Source organism: Dreissena polymorpha, chromosome 3 (assembly GCF_020536995.1).
Source record: "Dreissena polymorpha isolate Duluth1 chromosome 3, UMN_Dpol_1.0, whole genome shotgun sequence".
In the NCBI taxonomy this organism is placed as follows: domain Eukaryota; kingdom Metazoa; phylum Mollusca; class Bivalvia; order Myida; family Dreissenidae; genus Dreissena; species Dreissena polymorpha.
Window position 1 is genome coordinate 40,032,653 of NC_068357.1, and position 26,357 is coordinate 40,059,009.

A 26,357-nucleotide genomic window follows, 5' to 3' on the forward strand; every position below is an offset into this window, starting at 1 on the left:
CATTGGTGTGTGTAGGTTCACAATTTTGTTACCCATTTTTTCATTGGTCGTTTTTCTCCAACTAGTATGAGTACTGTAGAACTTCAACGTGAGGCCTTTGCCTGAAGTTTGAGTCGAAACACCTTACAGTAACGCATTTATTTAGAGTAAGTAGACCCGGTAAAATGCATTCAACCGAAATAATCAAAGTATGCATTGAAGTTTTGAATAGAGCGTTTTGCACAAAGTATTGAATAGATCGCACCATTCGTCCTCTAGACATATCGTACCATTGTAGTTACGATCATACGTGCTCAGCGTCTAGACCTAATAAGCAACTGTGTTACACTAAAGCAGTACCGGTACACATGTATCATGTGTTATCAAATAAATTCATATCAACAATATATTCACATTTCTCTCAACAAATGAAAAGCATTATAAACTCTGTAAACTAAAAAAAATAGTTTTGAAAACCGAAAAAAACTCAATTGACAATTGCATTGTACTGGTGTTTATAATCTTAACGATACAAACACAATTGCGATAGTAAACTTACCGTACAGTAAGTGTCAGTCGATTGGTGTATAGCGGATTTTTGTGAGTAACGGATAGCTTAAACGTTTTTTTGGAAATACTTTTATTTATTTTAAGATTTATAGTTTTCTATGAATTGAATACAAAAAGCCTATCATTGTTAAGTCGATTAATGTTTTTGTTGACGTGTGTCAATGTTTGCAACTGTTTCTCTTTTTGAAAGCAAAACAAGGTCACGTTATGTACGCACCGTTTTTGTGATGACAGGAAAAGTGCAGACGAAATGGTTTCTTGAATTTTGCAGATTTTATTTGGTAAACATAATGTTCATTGATGTAATATTTTAGTATTATGTGTCTTTTACAAAAGTAAGAATGCTGAGAAACCAAATTGATGCGTAACATATAAAATAAGCATGAAAGCTGCAACTGGAGATTTAGTGAATAACGGACATGTGGTTACCCATATTCAGGAATTTGGGGATTGTCTCAAAATAAATATAAACTCAATTGAAGTTATCCAATACACATGTGGTTCGCGTGTGGCTATGATATTAATTAGTGCAAACATCATTTTTAGCTCATCTATTTTTTGAAAAAAAAAAATGAGCTATTGTCATCACGTCGGTGTCGGCGTGCGGTTAAGTTTTGCGTTTTGGTCCACTTTTCTCAGAAAGTATCAATGCTATTGCATTCAAACTTGGTACACTTACTTACTATCATGAGGGGACTGGGCAGGCAAAGTAAGATAACTCTGGCGTGCATTTTGATAGAATTATGTGCCCTTTTTATACTTAGAAAATTGAAAATTTTGGTTAAGTTTTGTGTTTTGGTCCATTTTATTCCTTAAGTATCAAAGCTATTGCTTTCATACTTGCAACACTTACTAACTATCATAAGGGGACTGTGCAGGCAAAGTAATGTAACTCTGACTGGCATTTTGACAGAATTATGTGCCCTTTTTATACTTAGAAAATTGAAAATTTGGTTAAGTTTTGTGTTTAGGTCCACTTTATTCCTACAGTATCAAAGCTATTGCTTTCATACTTGCAACACTTATTAACTATCATAAGGGGACTGTGCAGGCAAAGTTATGTAACTCTGACTGGCATTTGGACGGAATTATGGGCCCTTTACAGTGTTCTGCCGTGGATGCGCCCTTGCGTCATTGGCGCAAAAATAAAAGATTTGTCCCCACCCGTTTTCTGTATATGGGTCCGCGGGCGCACAGGAAATACGAATAACAACTAATTAATTCAATTTGTAAGTCGTAAAGTAATCAAGTGAATGTGTAACTAGAACGAATTATTTCATTGGACGTGACGTCATTTTGCAGCCAATGGGTAATTTACTTTAATAACACTTTATTGCAATGGCAAGTTGAAATTATAACAACCTATCAGCTGATATCAAGGAAATTTTCACACCTATCAAAATGGTGGAAAGTGACCGGCTGAAGAAAACAAAATCCATTTTAGTTTTTTTCCTCCGGCAAATAAAATTAGAAAATATGACGATAATAATAACAACACCCCAACAGAGTCTTCCCAAGTCCCAACATCGTTTAGCAATGACAAAAAGTCTGCTCCTAAACGTACATTCCAGGCAAATTGTCTTCGAAAATTGTCTTGGTCACTTTTTGACAACAACAAAATGACATGCAGTTTGTGCATTAAGCACAAAAAAGAAAACGCCTTTACTAACGGTAATTCTAATTATCAAACAAGTACTTTGACACGCAATGCTGAGTCCAATGACCATAAATCTGTTCAAAGTTTTGTAAATATAATGACAATTGTTTGACAGTTTTAAAAAGTTTGAATTATAATGTTACATCCTGTGGCTTTAAGAAGAAATCAAGCAAATTTAAGAGTTCAAGTAAAAGGTAATTTGTTTTTGAAAATTTGATTTTGCTACAAATATATTTCTGTGTCCCCCGATTTTTCCGTTTTGTCCCCACTTTTTTAACCCTAAAGGGTCCCTGTCCCCAACAGTAAAGATTCACGGCAGAACACTGCTTTATACTTAGAAAATTGAAAATTTGGTTAAGTTTTGTGTTTTGGTCCACTTTACCCCTAAAGTATCATAGATATTGCTTTCATACTTGGAACACTTGCAAACTATCATAAGGGTACAGTAAAAGGACAAGTTGCATAACTCTGGTTGTCATTTTTACGGAATTATGGCCCGTTTTTGACTTAGTAACTTTGAATATATGGTTAAATTTTGTGTTTCGATCCACTTTACTTCTAAAGTATCAAGGCTATTGCTTTCAAACTTCAAATACTTTCATGCTATCATGAGGTTACTGTACCTGGCAAGTTGAATTTTACCTTGACCTTTGAATGACCTTGACTCAAATTATTAAATTTTGCTAAAATTGCCATAACTTCTTTATTTATGATTAGATTTGATTGATACTTTGACAAAACTACTATTACCTAACATACCACAATAGACTTCACCCAAACCATCCCCCGTGCCCCCCCCCCCCCCCCCCCGAATCCCCCCCCTATTTTTTTTTTTTTTTTTTTAAGATCATCTCACAAATGACCACCACACCCTCACCCCTCACACTATACCCCCCCACCCCACCCCGACCCCAATTTTTTTTTTTAAACGGTTAAAAAAACACAAATATTTATTTTTATTATTTTATTTTTGAAATACCGTCCAACCATCGCACCCAAGAATCCCCTCCCCCCCCCCCATCCCCGATTTTTATAAAAAAAAAATTTGCATTTTTTTTCCCGCATTTTTGGAAGATAATGTAATAAATGTCCACACCCCCACACTATACACCCCTCTTCACTCCACCCCTCCCTCCTTTGTGATTGAAATTGAGAGTCCCTTCACCTTTAAAAATAAAATAGATGAGCGGTCTGCATCGCAAGGCGGTGCTCTTGTTAATGAAAAATAATCAAATTATAACGAAAAATCGAATTCTCTGAAAACATAATTTTCACTATCAAATCACTATTTAAAGGGGCCGTCCAACAGATTTTGGCATGTATAAAACTTAAAGCTTGTCATTAATGCTTTAAATGCTTTATATTGATAAATTTAAACATTTGAACTAAAAATCTCCAGTAAAAAATATAAAAAAAAAATTTAAAAAGAAGAAAAAACGTTAACCTCCACAGGGCTCGAACCACTGACCCAACCTCCACAGGGCTCGAACCACTGACCCCTAGAGTCATGGAAGCTTGGAGTGAAATGTCTCCCGACTTTATCACTCGACCATCCACTCTCATGTCGAATGCGTAGGTAATTTGTACCTATATAAGCAATCCTCGTAGTTTCCCAAAATATCGATTCGCTTTTAACAACGCTTTAATCTGTTGGACAGTCCCTTTAAAGACCTGAAAATTATACTGCGTTGCAACGCGAAACGATTCAATCAGAGTTCTGTTGTTTTGGTTATTTTTTGTGACACTAAGAGGATTGCTTATGTAAAGTATAACATAAATCACTCATTGTACGAGCATGAATGGCCGAGTAGTTTCAGCGTTATACTTCTACCATATAAGAACATTTGTGAGAAGTGTTATTTATAGTGATATTAATATTATGGGGATTTTTTATTGTTGAACTGAGCTGAAAAGAATTAACAGGTCAAAAGAGTAAGTTAAAATGTGGTTACTGACCAATTATCTGCAACTCATCTTGCTACCAGTTGTTTATTAAAAATATATTTTATATACAATATTTTGCAAGACTCACCCAGTCTTCTTAGGGATACGACCAATACCCTTGAACTTGAAAATGTAAGCGTCCATTTACTGTAAACTGGTAAAAAAGTATTCTCGCTTAATTTATTACTTGTGAGTTATTGTTAAAACATAAATGGATCAGTGAATACTAAACATGAAGATATCAGTCAAATTGATATTTAAATTTAAAACTCTTGATGTCTTCACGTATCAGCTCTATTTCCAGGCATCTGAATGTCAATTGATAAATTCAGAATTTTGGGACATGATTTCTGGGAATAGATTGTTGTTTTCAAATTGGAATATTACCAAATTACAGCTGTATAATCAGCCATAAAAGCCATAAACACATACTCGCAAATAGAAGTAGTGTGGTGCTTTTTAGGACCTAAAATATACATGCACTGTAACATATCTGTCTGAAATGTTTTATCTCTATTTAATGGGTCAAATGTAAGTTATTTGATGCATTTATTCCAATTTACATATGTGGGACTGAAATACAGCAGGCTCTGAGTTTGCCTCAAATTAAACATTTAAATTGACACTTTCATTCAAATTAAAGAATAATAAGGATATAAGAACATTAGCAATTTTTTGTTTTCTTTGATGATGTTTTGTGTTCTTAATCTATGTATAAGTAAAAACAGAAGATTGAAAAACATTTGTGAATACAATGTTTTTCACATTCTGTCTTGTATATTATTATACAACCTAAACTTGGGAAGTACATGTATTCAAGACCATTTGTATATTTTTAGAAATCTCACTTAAAGATGCTTGGTGAATTCCTGTTGAGTCAGCTCAGAGCACTGAGGGAGAACAACATCCTCTGTGACCTTGACCTAATAGCCAATGACCGGACCATCGTGACGATGCATCAAATAGTGTTCACTGCAATGAACAAGCGCCACTTTGAGTTGGCTGTTGATAATGCTTCAACAGGGGTGTTTGATGTGCAGACCAAGAAGCGCATGATACTGTCATGTCTGGACGCTGATGAACTGAGACTCATGGTGGGTTTTATGTATGGACAGAGAATCAGCACCCCACAAAGGTAATATAACAGCTTAAAGTTTTGACAAACTTCCCTCAGCTTATGTCATCAGTTTGTTTGTCATGTGTGCATTAATCAAATCTTTCTTCGAAATATTGTCTCTTAAAGAGCTTGGCTTATTATGATTGTAAACCCAATTCTGTGAAATTGTATAATGGAAACTTGGTCTTTAAATCGAGGGGATACCCCAGTCGTCCTTTATTATTTTATTTGTATTAATTTATTTTTCATGTCTAAAACTTGAATGGATTGTATACTGTACTGGATCAGGTTGTTTGTGCAGCTGGCTATCAATTTTTTTTTTAAGAATTGCACTTGTCTGTCTGTAAATACTTTTAAAGCTTGTGTTTTCAAAATGGGAAAAGTTTGCTCAATAATTCACAGTTGAATGACCTCAATATGTAGATTATCATAAAACAATTTTTTTTTAGCTGAAACCAGTTTTGGCAGAATTATGCCCATTTGTCTTTCCACTAAGTTAAGAACCATTTCTCTTGTCTTGATATATTAAAGGTTTTGCACTGTGTTTATTTTCATGCTTAACTTTTATACTGGGCATGTCTCCACATCTATGAGAAGGATCAACGTAAAATTAAGAGGGACATAGTTCAATTAGGGAAATAACAGTGCAAAAGAGTGCGTACTCTTGCTTATATATTAATTTCAGAGTTATTGCCCTTAGTTAATTGTTATGGTTATTTTATGTGGGGACATATTAAAAAAAAAATGAAGGTACATGTATCAACTTGAACCTGAAGGGGTTTATATATTTCATTAAAGGGAAGTGCAATACAAATGAACTTATCTAACATTACCCATGCTGTCATGATTGCACAGTTTGCCTTTTGTTAATTTCATGCTAAAATTATGTCTGGATAACATTGTTAAAATTATAAGAGGTATGAACATGATTTTTCATCACCACAAACTACACATTGAAGGAAAAAGCAAAGCTTAAGTTTGAACCTTAAGTGTGACTCTCTTTTTACAAAGTTATTAAACTTGTAAATGTTAATACTTATTTTCAGCTGATTTTTTATTATTTCGACTATTTGATGGGACAACAAATGCAACATGGCATGAAAGTGAAAGTTAAAATTTGACATTGATCTGGAATTAAAAAAGCAATAATGGTGTATTTAAGTGTATGTGCTATCGTTATTAATTTATTATGGAGGTAGCATAGATGTTCTGTTTCTTTATATTTATTATTAACTACAAATATTAATTAATTCATTGTCATATTTAATGTTTCAGATACAAGGTTCTGAAGACAGCCTTAGAAAAAGTAAACATGTCCTATTTACTGGACCCAATTGGAGGTTCTGTTCATGCAAGATTATCCAAACCAACTACAACCGAAGCTATGTATGTTGAACCACAATATGATTTCCTTCCTGCTTCTAATATTCAGTTTCTTGTGATGCGAGAAATGGACAGGGGGAAAATAGATCCCACTTATGACAATGCCAGAACAGTTGAAGATTCGCCAAAAATCATGACAGCATCTGCTAGTAATGAAGGACACAACAAATACAGTGAGCAGCCTTGCATAGGTGAGAATCATAGTGTAGAGAAATCAGTTAAAAATAAAAGTGGTAGGACCAATGAGTGTCCTGAAGATAATACAATGGGCACTTTGGACAACACAAAATTAGCTAAAAGAACTGAAACTTTTAATAGATGTGCAAGAAATGAAGACCTTAGCTCAAACACTTGTGAGAAACCCAATGTTGACAACACAAAACTCGATGAAGGTACTCAACTTAAGATAAGAAATTCTTCTGAGGAATTTGAACAAGTTGAAGACACTTGTCTGGATGAGTATTGTGACTCTGTTAGTGATGAACAGCTTTCAATCAACATTTCACATGATCATTCAGGTGACAAATTGATATCTGCCAAAATTGCTGGTAATGAACTTAGCAGAAACACTTGCAATAACTCATATGACAATGTGGATTTTGTAGACAATCCGTCTGATGAAGCAAAGTGTCTGACAAGCACTGAAAATGATGTGAGCAAAAACCAGGACCAAACTGGAACTAGCTACCAGCATTTATTACACAAATCCAAACACATGCTTGCTAATAATAATGGACCATCTGTTGTAAACAAAATTGCAGGAACTGAAAATCATGCAAGTGACAATGGTCATAAAACTGATCATTGGTCTCCTATTATTAGAGTGAGTGAACACAAAACTTCAGAAACTGTCCAAGAACAAGTATGTGTGAAAATCGAACCTGAGCATAGCAAAGAATCAAAAGTTGGGGAAGAAAACTTTGGAAATGTTGAAGATCATGAAAAAGATGAAGGAGAAAGCATGAAAAACAAGGATCCATCTGTAGACATCACTTGTGAAAGAGATTGCAATAGTGCATTTACAAGCAACATTACCAGTTCAGCTGTATATGAAAGTCCTTCAGTGACCATTCTTACAATTAAAGAAGAATGCAATTATATATCTAATGAAAGGAACAGTGAAAATCGTGTTAAACATCTGGATGCAAATACTGTTCATTCAGAACCTGAAGTTAGTGTTACAAACAATGCTGTTAATGAATCAAATGCTGAGCCCAATACAAAATGTGCTGTACACAACCGGAAACCTTTGTTTAGGAAGAGGTCGTCACATGAAGCAGAAATTGATGACAGAAGAACAATTGCCATGTACTATAAAGAATGTGAAGATAATGCTGGTATTCTTTGCAAACAGCAAAATAAGGAGGTAATTAATTCAGAGACTTCTGATCGTGTCCCTGTCAGTATTTCAGTGTTATCAAACTCCCAAAGCCCAATGAAAGTATTTCCCAATCAGCCAATCAAGCAAGAAAAAGTGGACATCACACACAGTTCCGATGCTTATGGTGATAAAACAACGGAAGTATTGCCCAAATGTTTAGAAGAATCATTTGCAAACCAAGATTGTTTGCCAAGCACATATTTCGCTTCATCATCATTGGACATTACTGCTAAAAGCACAACAGCTATACCAAACCCGGACATCATTGTTGTGCCTCCATCTATTGTTCGTAAATATATTTCGCCATTCAAAAAATGTAAATCGGATGCTTCATGTGCTAAACGTAGACGTTTTTGTATACGTAATAAAAACACCGACTTGTCATGTATTAGAAACTCAACATCTGTTGTGGCGAACCCCAATGTTGTTTCGCCATCTGTTGTGGCCAATCCCAATTTTGTTTCGCCATCTGTTGTGGCGAATCCCAATGTTATTTCGCCTTGTAGCAGTACAAAAGTTGTAATCAAGAATGTTGATGACTCTTACAGTGTTGTCAAAGTAAATGTTTATGATGACCTTAAGAAACAAAACATTACACAGGGAAAATCATGCGAGCTTGTTCTTCAGAGGGTAGGCAACATTACATGCAACATCCCTTTACCAATAAAAGAATCTCAAACAAAAATGCCAGAAAAGTTTGGTTCTGTTGGTTCTTTGGAAACCGTTACTTCAAGCATGCATGTGGACAACAAAATGTCTCCTACAATTGTGTCGACTCAGTACGGAAATCAGTCACCAGTACTTTCTACCTTGTTGTCTACTGGGTTTGAGCAATTTTTACCTGTAGCTGCTGCAGTGTTATCTACAGGAAAGAATCAAGGTTTACCAGTTGTTCGTTCTACATTATCAGGAGGATTTGGAAATAGCTTATCTGGAGTTCCTACAATATTGTCTTCAGGGTTCGGTCACCAGTCACAGTTTGTTCCTACAATGTTGTCGACTGGATTTAAAAAACAATTATCTGACGGTCCTACCTTTTCATCAACAGGGTTTGCGCACCAGTTTGTTCCTTCAATATTGCCTGCAGTATCAGGAAATCAGTTACCAGTGGCTCATGCTACCTGTACTGTCTTGTCAACTCTATCTGGGAAGCAGTTACCAGAACTTTCTACTTGCTTGTCTACAGCATCTACATGTAGCAGCCAGTTATCGGTAGTTTCTTCCAGCATGTCTATACAAAATGCGATTCAGAAACCAGTAGTTTCGCCCGTCTTCACATTCAGTACATGCAGTAAACCACTATCAGTACTTTGTCCAATGTTGCCCTCAACTAGATCTGTTAGCATACCCCCATCAGTTTCCACTTTAAAATCAGACATGTCTGGACCTCAGACTACCACTGTCTCAGTGGGCATTTTCACGACAAGTGGTAACTGCCTTACAACTGCCTTGAATTATAACAATACGTCCTGCTCCAAACCACAATCAAGTGCACAGAAATACATTAAACCACATTTAAGTCTTGGCTCTCTGCCATTTCTAAATCCGGCAACCTCTGCACCAGTTCCTGTCCACATAACTCCCATAACAAACAAATTACACAAGAATAAAAGCAAGAAGTTTTCTAGTCCCACGTCAGTCGATATTGTTAGATATCGTGTAGAATTGTTAACCCATTTGATGGGTCAGAGCCAACCTAAGCAGCAACCATCTTTGCTAACAGTCCCTTCTGGAATGAAGCCCAGTGTAACAGGTACATCTACTGACTCCGAGGGGGCTCATTTTATTGGCCAAGGACCCTTTCAAACACTTGTGTGGAAAAACAAAGGCAGAGAGAAAAGCAATTCATGGATGTGTGACAAAATTGAGCCAATTAACTCATTGAGTATTGGTCAACATAGTGATGATGAAGATGAACCTTTGATAAATGTGAAGAAGAAATTAAGAGTATTGTCGGGCAGTCATGTCAATTCTATAAAGCCCAGTACCAAATTGGATGGTATGCCATGTGAGGACAGTTCTCCTTCAGAAGAGAATCATATGACATCTCATTTGAGCATCCTGCACGGTCAGACAGGTGTAATTGTAAATGTAAACATTGCACGGGATGAAACTCAAAAGGGTTCAGAAGGGCTTCAAAACATTCATATGAAGGACAATACAGGTAATGAAGAGGAGAAAAAAGCAGATGAAACAGCCAAAACAAAATCTTCAGAACAGGATATGAAGGTTTTGGCTAAACTAGTTCCTAGCAAACGCACATGCGTTGGAACAAAAAGAAAGCTGAAAGAAGCTAGTGTCACGTCAGAGTGTGATTCAAATTATTCTAGCTCGGATACAGACGAAGACGGTAAGAACAATGTGTCCAATATAGCAATTTCAAAATCAGACTCTAGTGACACTTTTCGTGCAGTAAAAACATCGCATGGAGAAAACAGTATCTGTTTAGACAAAGATATTCCTTCTTTGGCAACAAAAACACCTGTCTTGACAGAAATTCTGAAAAGAAGGTTTTTTCCCAGCGTTTCCACTACAGTGGACAAAATAATGCATAGTGAGACTGAACAAGCTTCACTGTACAGTTCAGTAAAATCAACAAGCACATCTCGCAAAAGGTCTTGCAATTCTGAAACAATGTCTCAAAATATGTATGAAATCAGAGATTCTTTCATCAGTGATGTTATAGAAATTGGAGATGACAGTGACTCTAGCCCCTCTGCAGGTGCCAAAGATACACAAGCTAGGCCAACATATGTTGATAGAAAATGCCTCCAGGAAGAGATTAGGGTAATGAATGTAAGTATTGCGAAGTTAACTATGCAAGGCATTTTAGATAAAAAGGCTAGAGAACTTTTAAAGAAATTTGACAAAAATAATCAAACAGAAGACGACAGAAGAGGCAATCATATAAACATGTTGTATCATAATTACACTGAAAGTGAAAAGAAACAATTCATGGACAAATTAAACAAATATCTCCAAGAATTGCTTATTCAGAGGACCCAGCTGAAAGAAAGGCTTAGAATCAGCCGCTTGGGGCAACCTAGGAAACAACAAAGAATAATGTCAAAAGTTAAAAAAATATCTAAACAAGTGAATCCAATAATGCAGGTACCAATGAAAACAGCTGTTTCTACAATTTCAACAGAGACCACTATGTTACCATGCATAGATAACATAGATAACTGTATTCCCACTGTCAGCAGCAACCTTCCCGGGGGACTATCCTATAGAAAAATACTGCCAAAACCGGTCCTGGGAGTAAAAATCCAGAATCTTAATGCTACTTTGAAGATAAAAGGAAGGAAAATTCAGCCAAAAATTGAGAAACAGAGTGTTAATGAAAGTAAGAAATCCTCAGGTCTAGACCCCAGTTTGTAAAAATTTGTTGTTGATAAAATGAACTGATGATGTGTTTCATTGGTTATTGACGTGTTTTCATTTCATTTTCTTATCACTGCTTTCAATTTCATATAAAAAATCATAACCTTATTATAAAAATGTATGGTATATTGATTGCTATATCCTGATCGCCAATTCATTGTGTCATATATGTATGAAAGTCTTTTGCATATGCCATCAATATAGAAGTAGAGTGTGTAACCTGTATTGAAGTAAAAGCATTTTGATTACAGTGTTTTTCTGGGTATATCATTAAGTTCGTACTTGTTTCAAACATGAATATGTTCCCATGTTATGAAAACGGCAACAATTGTGTATTGTTTTAAGATTTTTCTTGGAAATAACAAGCAAAGGTGTAATATAATTCAATACATCAGAACATAATTTTTATTTTTTTGCCATTAAGTGTTGTTCCCTTTTTTACTCAGAACTTATTTATAAAAAATACAAATCATTTGAAAACATATGAACAAAATTACCAAATGTACCCATAGAAATGAAAACATCCTGATCAAGGTAAACATATCCATCAAAACTCTTGCATGAAAATAGTGCTTTAATGTTTGTAAATTATTGTTCATTGTACTATCAATATGGAAATAGTTCATCAGAAATGCATTGTATGAAGGTAGAAATATTCAGATTTATATGTGCTTGATGCTTCGCAAACCATGTTATGTGTTGATGAAATATGTTGTAATATGGTATGATTCACATTTACAAGTTTGTAATGTTGATATAAAATTTAAGTTATATACATCATTATATGCTGTTTTTATACAACACTTACACCCGACTTCATTTTGACCTGGACATTGATCTCCTGTAGGAGTAATCCAGGTTTAAATTATTAGTACCCGACTTCATTTTGACCTGGACATTGATCTCCTGTAGGAATAATCCAGGTTTAAATTATTAGTTAATCCAATTTGACAGGTTTTATCTAACAACAATATCACACACTACAAAGCTTTGATACTTGCATGGATGTTATTTAGTAAAACGTTCAACACAATCCATATCAACCTCATTTTCAGCTTCACATGGTCATACTTTTGGACTTACTTAAAGGGTCCAAATTCTTGGTTCACAACAAAGGGTGTATTTTATCGAAAATCAATAATTCCTTCTTCCAAAGCTTGTATGCTTGTAGTTGATGTCTTTGATCACAATCAATACACCCACATCACCTTACTTCATTTTGACCTTGATATTGTCCTAATTTTGGATTATTCAGGTCAAAATTCTTGCTTAACCCCATATGACACATTTCCTCACACATCAATACTGCTTGATGAAAAGCTTTGATACCTCTAAAGTCACCCTACCTCATCTGACCTTGGACTTAACATAATTTAGAGATCATCATTTTTGGTAAAGCCGATTCGACTGTTTGATAAATCTTTGATTTTTACGTCAAACTCTTTGCACACTCACATCATGTGACATCCTTTCTACCTCGACATTGACCTTATTTTGGTCAAGGACTAATATCAGCCAATGAATCAATACTAACCAGGCTTCCATTAGGGGTATTGTGCCATCATTATACTCTAGCACAGAAAAAAATGTTGTATGCTGGATTATTTTACAGCTGGTCACTTGTGCTGCTTTTGGGTGACTTGCTCAGGACACAATTGGAAAACTAGCAGATATATTGAAATTAAACTTCAAATGTAAAAACATATAATCCAATGGAGTTGCAGTACACAAGAATCATAACTCTTGATACCATTGCTCCTTTATGTTACATACTTTAATTTTGTCAGCAGCTTTACTCCTTCTGACACACACACACAACAATCAGACCGTCACTCATACCTTTCCTATATTTTGGCAGTTTAAACACTTTTCACTCCTATCACTGCTGTCAGTTCACCAAATTACTTACACAGTTCAGGTTCAGCTGGATTATTAGTATTTAGTGGTACACTACTTGTTTAAAGTAGATAAAATTGAAAGCCTAAGAATTGTTGAGGCACTCACAGTCCATTTCCTAGGTAAAATAATTACTTGGTGCGTTTTGGGGGGAAACCTAAAAAAAGCAACTATAGCAAGGAACAAACGGGTTACTTCCCTGTCATGAACATTACACCATATCATATCCACTTTGACCTCCAGCAATAATTTAAAGACAAATCTCCAAAGTTATGAATAAGGTTTTGGAATCTAACAACAGAATGCTTTGATTTGTTTTACAACAATCTGACATGTATCTTGATGGCTTTCACAATACTTTTCTTTGTGAGGTATATCTGCCTAACAAAAACACTTTACTTAAAGCAACTTAAAGGGGCCTTTTCACGCTTTGGTAAATGGACAAAATTGAAAAAAATTGTTTCAGATTCGTAAATTTTCCTTGAAGTTATGATATTTGTGAGGAAACAGTAATACTGAGCATTTACCATGCTCTAAAATATCCATTATGTGCATCTTTTGACAATTTAAAATGCTGAACATTATAAAGCGTTGCAACGCGAAACGATTGAATAATTTGGAGAATTCTGTTGTTGTCGTATTTTTTGATACTATGAGGATTGCATATATAAAGTAAAAAAGTCATTCGTCATGGTATGAGAGCGGATGGTGTAGTGGATAGAGCGGTAGACTTTTGCTCCATGGCTCCAGGAGTGAGTGGTTCAAGCCCCATTGAGTGTTACTTTTTAAAAAATTCTTTAATTGTATTTGTGTTTTTTTACAGGAGATTTTGAGACCCAAGGTTAACATTTATCAATATAAAGTAGGGATGGCAACGGTTAATCAGTTAACCAGTTATCCGTTTCTTAAGGAGTTTAACCGATTACATAATTAATATTCGGTTACTCTTGCAGAAAACACATTTTTTAGTTGAACGCAATAAATGCTCAAATCGTAAGTTTTGTTTTACTTTATTTTATTGTATTGGCTAATCTGTTTATCTGATCGCAAATTATCGGCAATTACCACCCCGTGATGCCCCCCTGTGGGTCAAAATCGATTAGAGTTGAAAACCATCGGGATGCAGCGGATTTATGAGCAGGCACACGAGCAATTATCACATACTCTGCAGTGTGTTTGCTTAGCAAGTTACATTCTATTGAGGTTTGAAAACCACTTTGCCCATTGCAAAATATATTTACGCTAATTGACAATTGTTATTATCAGCAAACAGTTAATGCACGTAATTCTTAAAGAATAATGGGTGTTAATAAAACACCACATATATAAAATTCTGCACCAGTTTGTATTGATCAAGATGTAGAACAATAATTATGTGTAAATGACATGAAGCTAATATTACAACAAAGAAATATCACAGTTCACCGACAAGCATATATAAAATGTAGGAAATGAGTTATGTATTAGATTCAAAATGTATATTAAATTTAGAATTTGAATTCCCAAATTTAAATGACCAACACAATTTGTAAAGAAACAGTATTTAAGTGACAAAATGGTTAAAGTAATTAGGTTGCAAGACAATCAACAAAGTAGAGTATATTTGCATTTACATGTAATTGTTTATAAATGTCAAAGACCTATAAAATACATATTTTATAGGTCTTTGTAAACGAATACGTTTTTCGGATTTTTTAAAATAATTTATGTGGAACAAAGACAGTCTGTTAATCGGTTAACCGCTTGAATAGTGAAACAGGTTAACCAGTTATGGATTTGCTTTGGTTTGCCATCCCTAATATAAAGCATTTAATGACAAACTTCAATACATGCCAAAATCTGTGAAAAGGCCCCTTTAAATGAACACCCTAGGAGTTCAGTTTTACTGACAATTTAGATTGTTATAAAGAACATGAGCCCTGCTCTGTGAAAAGGGGGTTTAATGCATGTGCGTAAATGTCAGGGACGACACTTGACACTGATATGGTATGTTTTCATTATAAAAAGCTAAGACACTTGACGCTGATATGGTATGTTTTCATTATAAAAATATAATTCTTTGCAAAAATCCAGTTTGGGCTGAAAGTGTTGACCCTGATTAGCCTGTGTGGACTGCACAGGCTAATCTGGGACGACACTACATACATTCATTAAACCCATTAAATTCACAGAGCATGGCCCATATAAACATATTATATGTTGTATTGCAAATGAAGTATTTACCAATTTAATATCGCAAAGTAAATTTAAAAAATGTTTAAATATGTAATAAATCTATTGTCTGTCATGCGGTTAACTGCCCATAGGTAATCACCACTAGAGTGGCTGACATTAGAATATCTCTGGTGCCAAATGTAATCAGAACTTGAAATCCCAAGGAAAACTGCCATCCAATTTGTATATAGTACATTGAAAATTGAAGGAAAAACATCTAACAAGTTTTTGTCTACAAACAGGCAGATATCCATAGTGTTTTCAAATTCCGACATTACTGGGGGGGGGGGGGGTAGGGGTTCCTCGCCGCATGGCAAAGAATGATGACATTATTTTCTGCATGGCTTTACTGTTTTTCCATCAAAATTTGTCTTATGGTCATGTGCTTAAAGTCTTTATAACGCTCAAAATCAACGAAAATTGCGTAAAGTATTTCGTAAAATAAAGTTAACACCTAAACAATCAGTGTTCCTTATAGCAATAGCCACAATTTCTAGATGTGGTATGATTACATAGATTTTTGTAGATACAAAATGCTCATTTTTATGTATTTGTGGTCACACTAAATTCCATGTTAATTTCCTGCGAATATATCTATTCATACGACACACAAACACTAAAATGGTACCATGTTAAAACCATAATAAAAACGAGCATTTTGTATTCACAAACATGTATTTTACCAGACCACATCCGGCGTTGAAATTTCGGCAATTGCCATAAAGAACAATGCTTTTTAATTGCTAAGCTTTATTTTATGAAATATTGTACAAAATTTTCGTTGATTTTGAGTAGTAATGTTACTTTAATATGATAAAAAGCATATATAGCAATATGTTGTTTTTACCTATATTTGTAAATGTAAACAAGAGTGCCAAACTGATACGCCCGTTTTAAGGCTTTGGACAACTTGATAACTTTACCATGACCCATATTTGAACATGACCTACATATCATCTAGACACAACTTCTGACCAAAGTTGGTGAAGATCTGATGAAAACTACTTCAATTAGAGAACGGACACCATGCTAAATGCTTGAAATGCACTAAGTGACCTCGTGACCTAGTTTTTAACCTGGCATGACCCATATTTGAACTTGACCTACATGTAGATATTGTCTAGACACAACTTCTGACCAAATTTGGTGAAGATCAGATGAAAACTACTTCAATTAGAGAGCGGACACCATGCTAAATGCTTGAAATGGTTTAAGTGACCCTGTGACCTAGTTTTTGACCCGGCATGAACCATATTCGAACTTGACCTAAATATTGTCTAGAAACAACTTCTGACCAAGTTTGGCGATTATCGAAGGAAAACTACTTCTATTAGAGAGCGGTCACCGTGCTAAATGCTTGAAATGCACTAAGTGACCCTGTGACTAGTTTTTGACCCTGCATGACCCATATTCGAACTTGACCTAGATATTGTCTAGATACAACTTCTGACCAAGTTTGGTGAAGATCGGATAAAAACTATTTGAATTAGAGAGCAGAAACTGCTGTGGAGCCACCCGCCCGCCGCCAAGGTCAAACTTTAATACGTCCCTTTTTTTTAAAAACGGGCGTATATAAAATGTATATCATATAGATTCATTTTTTTTGCCAGTATGTTGAAATTAGCCTTAGAGATGCATTTAATTGTCGTAGCATTGTTTATTCTACAACATTAGACAAACATACATACACATGTAATATTCAGTAACTAAAATACTGTGACCCACACATTTTAATAAAATTCATTAAATTACAAAAACAAAAATCAACTGTCTTTTGCGGAATCTTGTGTTTCGACTGCTGTATCACTTTTGAAGGCTGGTTCAGAGTTGAGGCTGGAGCAAGACTGGTTTGAGGCAAGACTAGAACTTGACTGGTTTCTAGAAGTAATTTTGCAATCCTGGTACTTCCGAACTTTTGGCTCCTGAAAAAAATCTGGTTTGTGTTGTTGTGATAGAATTTATACCTTACTTAGTACTGATGTTATTTTTTATTTTACAATATTTGTATTTCCTTTATATCATCCAACATAATGTTTATATTAAAGCCATGTTATGATTATCAGATCCAACTGGATCTTATCAAATGTAGAATTATATCATGACTCATTTAACAATTACGTACACAAAAAGCTGAAATCAATTTTCCTTGAAAATCAAAGAATTTTATCAGATCCAATGGCATTGCATCCAATCAAAGAGTCAACTTTGTAATTTAATAGATTTTGTGGTAAGCACAGATATCAGCAAAAAAAATATTCAATTAAGATATGTTGCCATCTCATTTTAAATGAATTTGATAAGCTAGAGGTCTATATTTTACATCTAGGAATCCAGTCATATATGGGATACTGAACACCTTCAATTAAATCGAAAAAGACATATCAACCAAAGTGGTTTTGTCACAGATCATATAAAATCTGTAAAAGAGTCCATGGGAAAACCTGGCTTAAGTCATGTGCATAACGTGTTACCCCAGATAAATTTTATTTTCATTAAGAAGAGTCTTCCTTGAAACATAAAAATACATCAAAGCGAATCCCTGATAAGCCTAAGAAAGACTGCACAGGCTCATCTGGGATGACACTTTGGCCAAACGCATTAAGTCCCATATTCCCAAAGAAAGGCACACTTATATTTAAAATGGTTCAACAGCCATTGTCAATCTTTGATACCGGCAAGTTTTCTGGAGATTCGAGTGGTATGGTGACCGGCCCATCATTCTGTATGTGCACCTGCATCATGGCTCCAAACACTCCATCTGAAGACCACAGGGAGGAAAATAAACATGCAGAGAGATGAATCAATGGAAGATAACATGAATGGTCTTTCTTTGGAGATGGTTAAATACAAACTAACATGGGTAGAGAATTAACCAAACAAGCAAATTCGTTGAATTGATGTCCCACGCCAATATGCTTCTGGACACAAAAGTGTTATATTTGACACAAAAAGCATTTTTTTAAGATACAAAGGGCCATAACTCCGTTATTAACAGATGGTGTAAAATGCCATTTGGCGTGCATCATCCTCTTATCCATATATTGTATATACTCATATACCAAGTTTTAATGAAATCTGCCAAAGCAGTTCCAAGATATGGCTCCGGACACAAAAGTGCCAGACAGAAGGACTACGCCAAAACAATATCCCTCCGCCTATGGCGGGGGATAATAATCAGCAACACAAGTTGTGTGGCTTTAGTTTTATGACATCTCGAAATAGGAGATGAGTGATTTTTCTGGCTTGTTTATTTTATTCATTTTCAATATGGCACCTATAAATGAAATGTCCATTGGTAAATAACATGATAAAACCATATTTTTCTTGAAGTTTATCTCAAAATACTGCAAATAGCTTTCACTAAACGTTTACCATTAATAGGCGCCTAGGAAGACTTAAAAAGCATTCATATTCTTCACAAGACTGCGATTGTCAAAATTAAAGGCTCAATTATTTATTCTCATGTAAAAGAGTGGCCTGTATTAATTGATTGCTATTATTTTAAATTTTAGCTTGCATTTTGATCTTTGATTTAACTTTAACTGGAAGGTCCAGATCAATAATCTGGAGTATCAAAAAAAAATTGAAATTACTTTGGAGAGATGACACACTTGCTAAGATGGAGTGTTGCACTGAAAAACAAGTACCTTAAATCATTTAAGGTACTTGTTTTTCAGTGCAACACTCCATCATAGCAAGTGCGTCATCTCTCCAAAGTAATTTCTTTTCTTTTTTTGATACTCCAGATTATTGACCTTGGACCTTCCATTGTGACCTTGACAGAGAGACCACTGCATCAATCAATACCTGCCAATTTCATAAAGGTATTTAAGAATCCATTTATGTTAAAAAAATATGCAAGTTTCTAATATTTGACAACTGACCTTATTTGAAAATCCATCTACATGTATGCTGGACAAAGTGATTCTCTAGATTAAGTGTTGAACTTTGATCTTGAACAGTTACTGTGACCTTGATATTGGAACAAGGCACAATACTCAACACCTCCTCCAAGTTTGCTTGAACAAGTAACCATGTGGAAAATGTTTTCAAAGAGCATTTGATTCTTTAAACTTCACCTTGAAATGTGACCATGACCTTAAGTTTAGTTTAATCCTATTTATTTTAGATTGATTGCATCAAAAGTCTAAGGCTTATTTGAAATGCTCTCAAGTCCGTTTCCTGGGTCTAGAACCAGTACTTTCTGTCTATGGGGGAGAACTAAAGAATGCTCCCACAGTGGGAAATGAACCAGTGAACTCCTGGTTGTTAAGGACACCATATCCTCTACACCATGGCGACCATGACCTTTAGCTTAAATGCACTTCGTTTTTGTGCTTGACACTCCAGCTCATAACCAGCCATTTTAACAATCCATCCACATTGCACAAAGTTTAAGGGACCGTTTTGAATTTTGACCATGGACAGGGGGGAATAGTCATCTAAGGGACCTGGTGCTTGCAAGCAACAGTGCTTGTCATTATGTTAACCACTTCATGATGATCAAAATTATGCTCCAGCCAACACTTTATCACATCATTCTGATCCCTTTTGTTAAGTTTTTTTTTAAAAACATACCGGTAGATGAGGGACAAAACAATACCCTGACAAAGTGTTAAGGATTGATTTTTTAATTTGACCTTTGACCTTAAAAAACTGACATTGATCGTCCACCAAGGGCCCCGGTTCTAGCAGCTGAGACTGGGTCTAATAATTCTGATAACTTGTGCTTAGTTATTTGAAAATCAGTCCATGCCATACAAAGTTATGCTCCTTGTAAATATTTCAAGCTGCAGGCCCTTTCACTCCAGTCATTTGATGATCTTGCATTTAAATACAATGAATATAATATATACATGAATATCCACAATTACTTTTAATTTTATCTTCTGAGTAGTTCTGTTTCATCAGCTGAATAAAATTGTCATAGAATATGGGTGCTTCATCAGGCCCCATGGAATTGTGGAAATCAGGCTTGTTTCCCTTCAGAATTGTGTGCAATGTAAACTGAAATGTATGATAAGTAATGTATATATTTATACATATTTGAGCTTCAACTTAAGCATCAGGCAAAGTAATTTCTACACTTATTAAATGGTGTATTTACAATAACTTTAAAGCTTTTTTTATTCTAGCTTAACTTTTTTGGCAAGCTATTTTTACAATAAAAAATACTTTTCGTGGACTCCAAAGCTGTAAACAACTTAAAAACTGTTTAACTCTTTCAGTGCTGGAACCGAATTTGAAGGCTTTTGCAAACAGTTTGGATCCAGATAACGTGGCGTCTCATAGGGATCCAAACTGTTTGCTATTCTGATAGTTTTCTTTGAAAACAAGAAACCATCGGAGACGGGTGATGCTGCCCAAAGGTTTTTTTTTTGTCACAATATTAGACTATATATTCAGATAAAAGCAAACGTCTTGAGGGCACAGCAGTTGGGGGGACAAGAATTTTTTATATAAAATTTCAAAGGGCCATAACTCTGTGAAAAATCATCCGACCAGAACCCACTGATAATATGCACATCTCTTCTTGGTAGTGAAGCTCCCCATAAAGTTTCATTGAATTCCGGTCATTCGTTGCTGAGAAATAGCCCGGACAAGTATTGCACTATATGTACAGTTAATGGAAATTTTCAAAGGGCCATAACTCTGTGAAAAATCATACGACCAGAACCCACTGATAATATTCACATCTCCTCTTGGTAGTGAAGCTTCTCATAAAGTTTCATTGAATTCCGGTCATTAGTTGCTGAGAATTAGCCCGCACAAGAATCGCACTACATGTATATGTCAGTTAATGGAAAATTTCAAAGGGCCATAACTCTGTGAAAAATCATCCGACCAGAACCCGCTGATTATATGCACATCTCCTCTTGGTTGTGAAGCTTCCCATAAAGTTTAATTGAATTCCAGTCATTAGTTGCTGAGATATAGCCCAGACAAGAATTGCAGTATATGTACAGTTAATGGAAAATTTCAAAGGGCCATGACTCTGTGAAAAATCATCTGACCAGAACCCACTGATAATATGCACATCTCCTCTTGGTATTGAAGCTTCCCATAAAGTTTCATTGAATTCCGGTCATTAGTTGCTGAGAAATAGACCGGACAAAAATTGTGCACGGACGGACACACGGACAGACGAAGCGGCGACTATATGCTCCCCCCAAATATTTTGGGGGGAGCATAAAAATCTAAGGAAATGCTAATTTTAGAAATTCAGCAGACAACATTTTACCAGACCACAACTTTCCCAGCATGCAAATGGTTAATAATTTTACCTGACTGACACAAAGCACTTCATAGTTCTTATCTTTGACACTTTTATCCCAACGTTTCCCATCATCGCCATCAAAAAGCCTCAAATTAATTATTTTCTTCACGCTGAAAAATAACAGCCCAATAAAAATGCCAATTTAAAAATTAACTAAAGGCACTGCAATAACCTCAATCTTATCAAAAGGTATATTTGTTTATATATTTTTAAAAGTTATTTTTACGCTTAATGTTTCACTTTATGAATGACCATAAACGTTTTTGAAAGCCATTCAAATGACATGACCAGAAGAGACTCTTGAGAGTTGAACAAGTAATTTTAAATAAAGAACATGAGTTACCCAAGTTTAAACTTTGATGCCAGTAAATAAATATTAAAAACAATACACAATAAATCTTCAATATTTATAATAGCTATGTCAACATACAGCCAATCAGCATCTTTTGCTGCATCCTTCCGTCCAATGCCAACCAGTACACATAGGCCTTTCCCAATGCTGCTCACTAGATTGCCATCCACTGTGTACACAATCATAAGCGTTGGATCAAACAAAAGCTTAATACAAAATTCTGTTCAAAACAAAAGTATTTGCTTGGCATCAAAATAATTTAATTTGTATGACAACATAATGATCTTTTATGAAAAGATTACACACATCGTTGTCTGATGATATTAACTTAAACTCACTAATTTACCATATAATAATTCTGTGTTTGGGTACTTACAATATCATTCCCCTAATATTTGGTGAAATAATTATTGTTCGAGACTTTATTTATTGAAAACATATTAAAATATGATTATATAAAAGTTTTTCTAGTTTCTTAAAATTGGGACTGTCTCTTCCAACTTGCTTATAAATTGTCTTTCCAGTTCATGTTTAAATTATCATTCAGTTGGAAACATTTTAATATATTGCACCAGATGCATTTGTATTTAGAAGATAAATTCCAGTGCATTTGCAAACAGTTGAAGCCAGGATTGAAACTGTGAGTTTTTGTTTTATACATTGTTTTGCTTTACATTATAATTTGAATATTAATATTAAAATATTAAATATATTAATTTAATATTAAAACCACTTAATAAATCAATTAATCTAACAAACATCAAGCTTTAAAGATGTATTTATTGAGTACATTTCTAAATATATAATTGTATTATTAGTAACACATTCACAATGCAAAGTTTCCTGAATTGCATTTTATATGACTTCATGCATACATCCTTTAGATTATTTGGTGTGCTTGGAGACCAAGGTTTTAACCAAAGACATGACACTAAACAATTACAAATTGTTTTTGTTTTTCTGATTCCAAAAAAATGTGACAGCCAAACATTTTTGTAAATGTACAAAAATATAGGACTACTGTAAGAGTAACCACAGTTCTACGATACTACAAAGCTACACATTTTTCGTGGATTACCTGTTACAGTTGCCTCAGTGACTCTTTGAATAATTGCCTTCATTGCTCGCACCACAACACCAATAGATACTTTCCTGTGGCTGAAAAAGTGCAAGAAAAATATTTGCATCTTTTTCAACTATATTATAAATTTTGCTTTTGATATGTAAAAAAGTGGCATGATTTGTATCTTTAGTTCCATTCTTTTCAATATTTGTTTAAAATGAAAGTTAAACAGTGCAATATTGACATCTATTAATTACTTTGATGAAAATTCTTTGGATGAAAAACTTGAATGGATGAAAAACTTGAACATTGTTCGTCACTTAATTTTGCTGTTTTAAATTAGTCCATATAAACGGACTCCCAGAGCCTTTGATAATTTTTGCTCTGGCGGCTCTGGCAGTCCATATGCACCCCTTCATAAACATGGGTGCAGTTCAGCGCAGCGAATCCATGCGCTTCACTAACCAGACCTTGTTCGAGACAAGTTGAGGAAAATAATAAATAAACTCCATAAACATGTTAAATTTACCTGAATGGCAACCTACTGATGTTATCCTTTGCATGCACCCTAAAAAAAAAAGTTGATGTTTCAACACACTTTTCTCGCTGACATGTTTATGTTTAAATTTGAAACAGAGTATTCTGTATCGAATACCACATCGTTATCGACTTTATAGGCTGGAGCACATAACCCGACGTGCAAAATATTGGTGTACTACGACCTAACCAATATTGGGTCAATTTTCCAATATGCAGATACAGCGTACAAAACAAAACCTAAGTCAATAAAATCAATTATTTCTTGCTTTAATGGTACCATTTGGATGAGTTTTTGGTTAAGATAGGTAAACTTTAATAAGTTCTTGCAGTTTCAGTGTTCCTTAACCCTTGCATTGTTGATAACATTTTGCACCCATGGACAAGAGAGAGCGCATTGCAACTCTAAGCAGTCCATTGGGCATTAAAGCTTAGAGTTGAATTATTGCAACTAGTTTTAAATTTGGTTTTATCCCTACACTCAAATCATTGAAATGTAATTTATTATTGACTATTGTTTCTGTGTTTTAATATAATAATCATCGTTACCTATTATAATTTACATTATTGATATGTCTAAGCATCACTTATTAAACTTAAAACTTACCACAGACAAAAACTTTTCTTTGAACAGAGATAGAAAGTCAATATCAAAATATGTCCGATTTAAAACTAAGGGCCAAAACTCGTGCAATTGAGGCTAACATACACTAAGATTCGCAAATCACTACGAGGCAACCAATAGAAAAAACACAATAAAATATTACCAGTTTTGATTTTAACCTGATTTCTTCAAACATTTATGAGTGTTGTCTAGTTTGTGTACCCTTAACGCATCTTGTAATTTTGCAGAATACCAATCACATCTTGCAAGCCAAGTATTGTTAAATAATCTCCCAGTTTACTCTTTAAGGTCAACTAACTTAAACGTATTTTGGAATTGTTATTCGTGATAACGTTAAAAAACAATTGTCCATTCATATTTTAATTCAAATATCATACACCTGAACAATAGAAATGTCACACGACAGTTTTTCAGTCTGTATTCTCAGGTACCACTCCCCTATCTCTGAAGCAGTCCTGCTTGCAGAAGCTACGCAGATGGATACCTCGTCAGTTCCTCTGCTATCCCCAGATGGAGGACATCTCCATCAGTAAAGTGGGCATCCTCAAACTCCTAGGCAACCTCAAGGTAGACAAAGCGGCAGGCCCAGACCAGATTAGACCAGTGGTACTAAAGGAACTGCGACATGAACTTTCTGACTTTATCAACATTCTTTTTCATAAATCCCTGTCAACTGGTGAGATCCCACGTGAATGGGCCAAGGCAAATGTATGCCCTGTCTATAAGAAAGGAGACACCAGTGACCCAGCAAACTATCGTCCTATTTCTCTGACCTGTATCCTTTGTAAAATCCTGGAACATGTAGTTGCTTCTCATCTTTCCAAGCACTTCAACACCCACAACATTCTGTATGAACTTCAGCATGGCTTTCGAGACCGACGCTCCTGTGAGACACAACTGATTGAGTTAACGGACCAGCTTGTCAACAACCTAGCAACAGGCCGCCAAACTGATCTCATCCTTCTTGACTTCAGTAAGGCCTTTGACAAGGTAAACCATCTGAAACTCCTCTATCTCCTCCAAGAATATGGCGTCCCCTCTCAGATTCTAGGCTGGACCCGTTCCTTCCTCTTTGGCAGAAGTCAGACAGTTGTATTGGATGGTGAGTGCTCCACAGAAGTCCCTGTAACCTCTGGTGTCCCCCAAGGCTCTGTCCTTGGAAACTTCTCTTTCTTATATATATAAACCAACTCCCTTCTTCCGTCACTAAATCCAACATTCGCCTTTTTGCAGACGATACGGCTATTTACCTCACTGTAAACTCTCTCTCAGATTGTGCATCTCTGCAACAAGACCTGGACAAGCTTCAGGAATGGGAACAAGAGTGGGACATGGAATTTAACCCATCCAAAGCCAGGTCCTACACATCACAAGGAACCGCAACGTCATTGAACACGGTTACTTTCTCCATGGCCAAGCTCTTGAGTCCGTCTCTGATGCTAAATATCTTGGACTCGATCTCTCTTCTGACCTCAGCTATAATACACACATTGACAGAATCACCAACAATGCAAACAAATCACTAGGCTTCATTAAAAGGAACATCACAACACATAATAAAAAGGTACGAGAACTCGCATACAAGTCTCTGGTCCGACCACAAGTTGAATACGCTTCCACTGTCTGGAGCCCATGGACCAAAACTGCCATCAATAAAGTGGAAAGAGTGCAGAACCGGGCTGCATGCTGGGTGCAGCGAGATTACTCTCCCTTTTCCAGTGTCTCGGCCATGGTACAAGATCTAGGCTGGAGATCACTCGCAGATCGTAGAAATGACAGCAAACTCATCATGTTCTACAAAATCTATCACAACCTTGTTGCCATACCTCTCCCACAATATATAAAAGCACCAATCCGCTTCACTAGACACATGCACCCACTGTATCTACAAAAGATACAGACAGGATCACTCTACCACTATTAATCCTTTTTCCCACACAGCATCACACTATGGGACAAGCTCTCAGCTGATATCGCT

The 26,357-nt window shown here is 35.4% G+C and overlaps 2 protein-coding genes across 5 annotated transcripts; one reads left to right on the forward strand and one right to left on the reverse strand.

Moving 5' to 3' along the window:
• Positions 1-24: 24 nt before the first annotated feature.
• On the forward strand, positions 25-14,308 carry LOC127873778 (uncharacterized). Of its 3 annotated transcripts, none has more exons than XM_052417754.1 (4): positions 25-146; positions 3,659-3,778; positions 4,990-5,285; positions 6,543-14,308. In XM_052417754.1, the coding sequence occupies exons 3-4, from the start codon at positions 5,005-5,007 to the stop codon at positions 11,410-11,412; spliced, it is 5,151 nt and encodes a 1,716-aa protein (XP_052273714.1). In that variant the 5' UTR covers positions 25-146; positions 3,659-3,778; positions 4,990-5,004; the 3' UTR covers positions 11,413-14,308. The 3 variants fall into 3 exon arrangements, 2 of the variants coding, with proteins under 2 accessions (XP_052273714.1, XP_052273713.1); XR_008046380.1 differs by lacking the exon at positions 3,659-3,778 and having other exon boundaries at positions 26-146; positions 6,543-12,273; positions 12,339-14,308; XM_052417753.1 differs by lacking the exon at positions 3,659-3,778 and having other exon boundaries at positions 26-146.
• Positions 14,309-17,239: 2,931 nt separating this feature from the next.
• On the reverse strand, positions 17,240-24,471 carry LOC127873786 (D-aminoacyl-tRNA deacylase-like). 2 transcript variants are annotated; one of them, XM_052417777.1, is made up of 8 exons: positions 24,362-24,471; positions 23,747-23,785; positions 23,233-23,312; positions 22,233-22,323; positions 21,810-21,912; positions 20,400-20,532; positions 18,198-18,283; positions 17,240-17,447 (listed from the first exon to the last, which is right to left on the reverse strand). In XM_052417777.1, exons 3-8 carry the CDS (start codon positions 23,273-23,275, stop codon positions 17,289-17,291), a joined length of 615 nt encoding a protein of 204 aa, XP_052273737.1. In that variant the 5' UTR covers positions 23,276-23,312; positions 23,747-23,785; positions 24,362-24,471; the 3' UTR covers positions 17,240-17,288. The 2 variants fall into 2 exon arrangements, with proteins under 2 accessions (XP_052273737.1, XP_052273738.1); XM_052417778.1 differs by lacking the exon at positions 23,747-23,785 and having other exon boundaries at positions 24,362-24,436.
• Between the last annotated feature and the right edge of the window lie 1,886 nt (positions 24,472-26,357).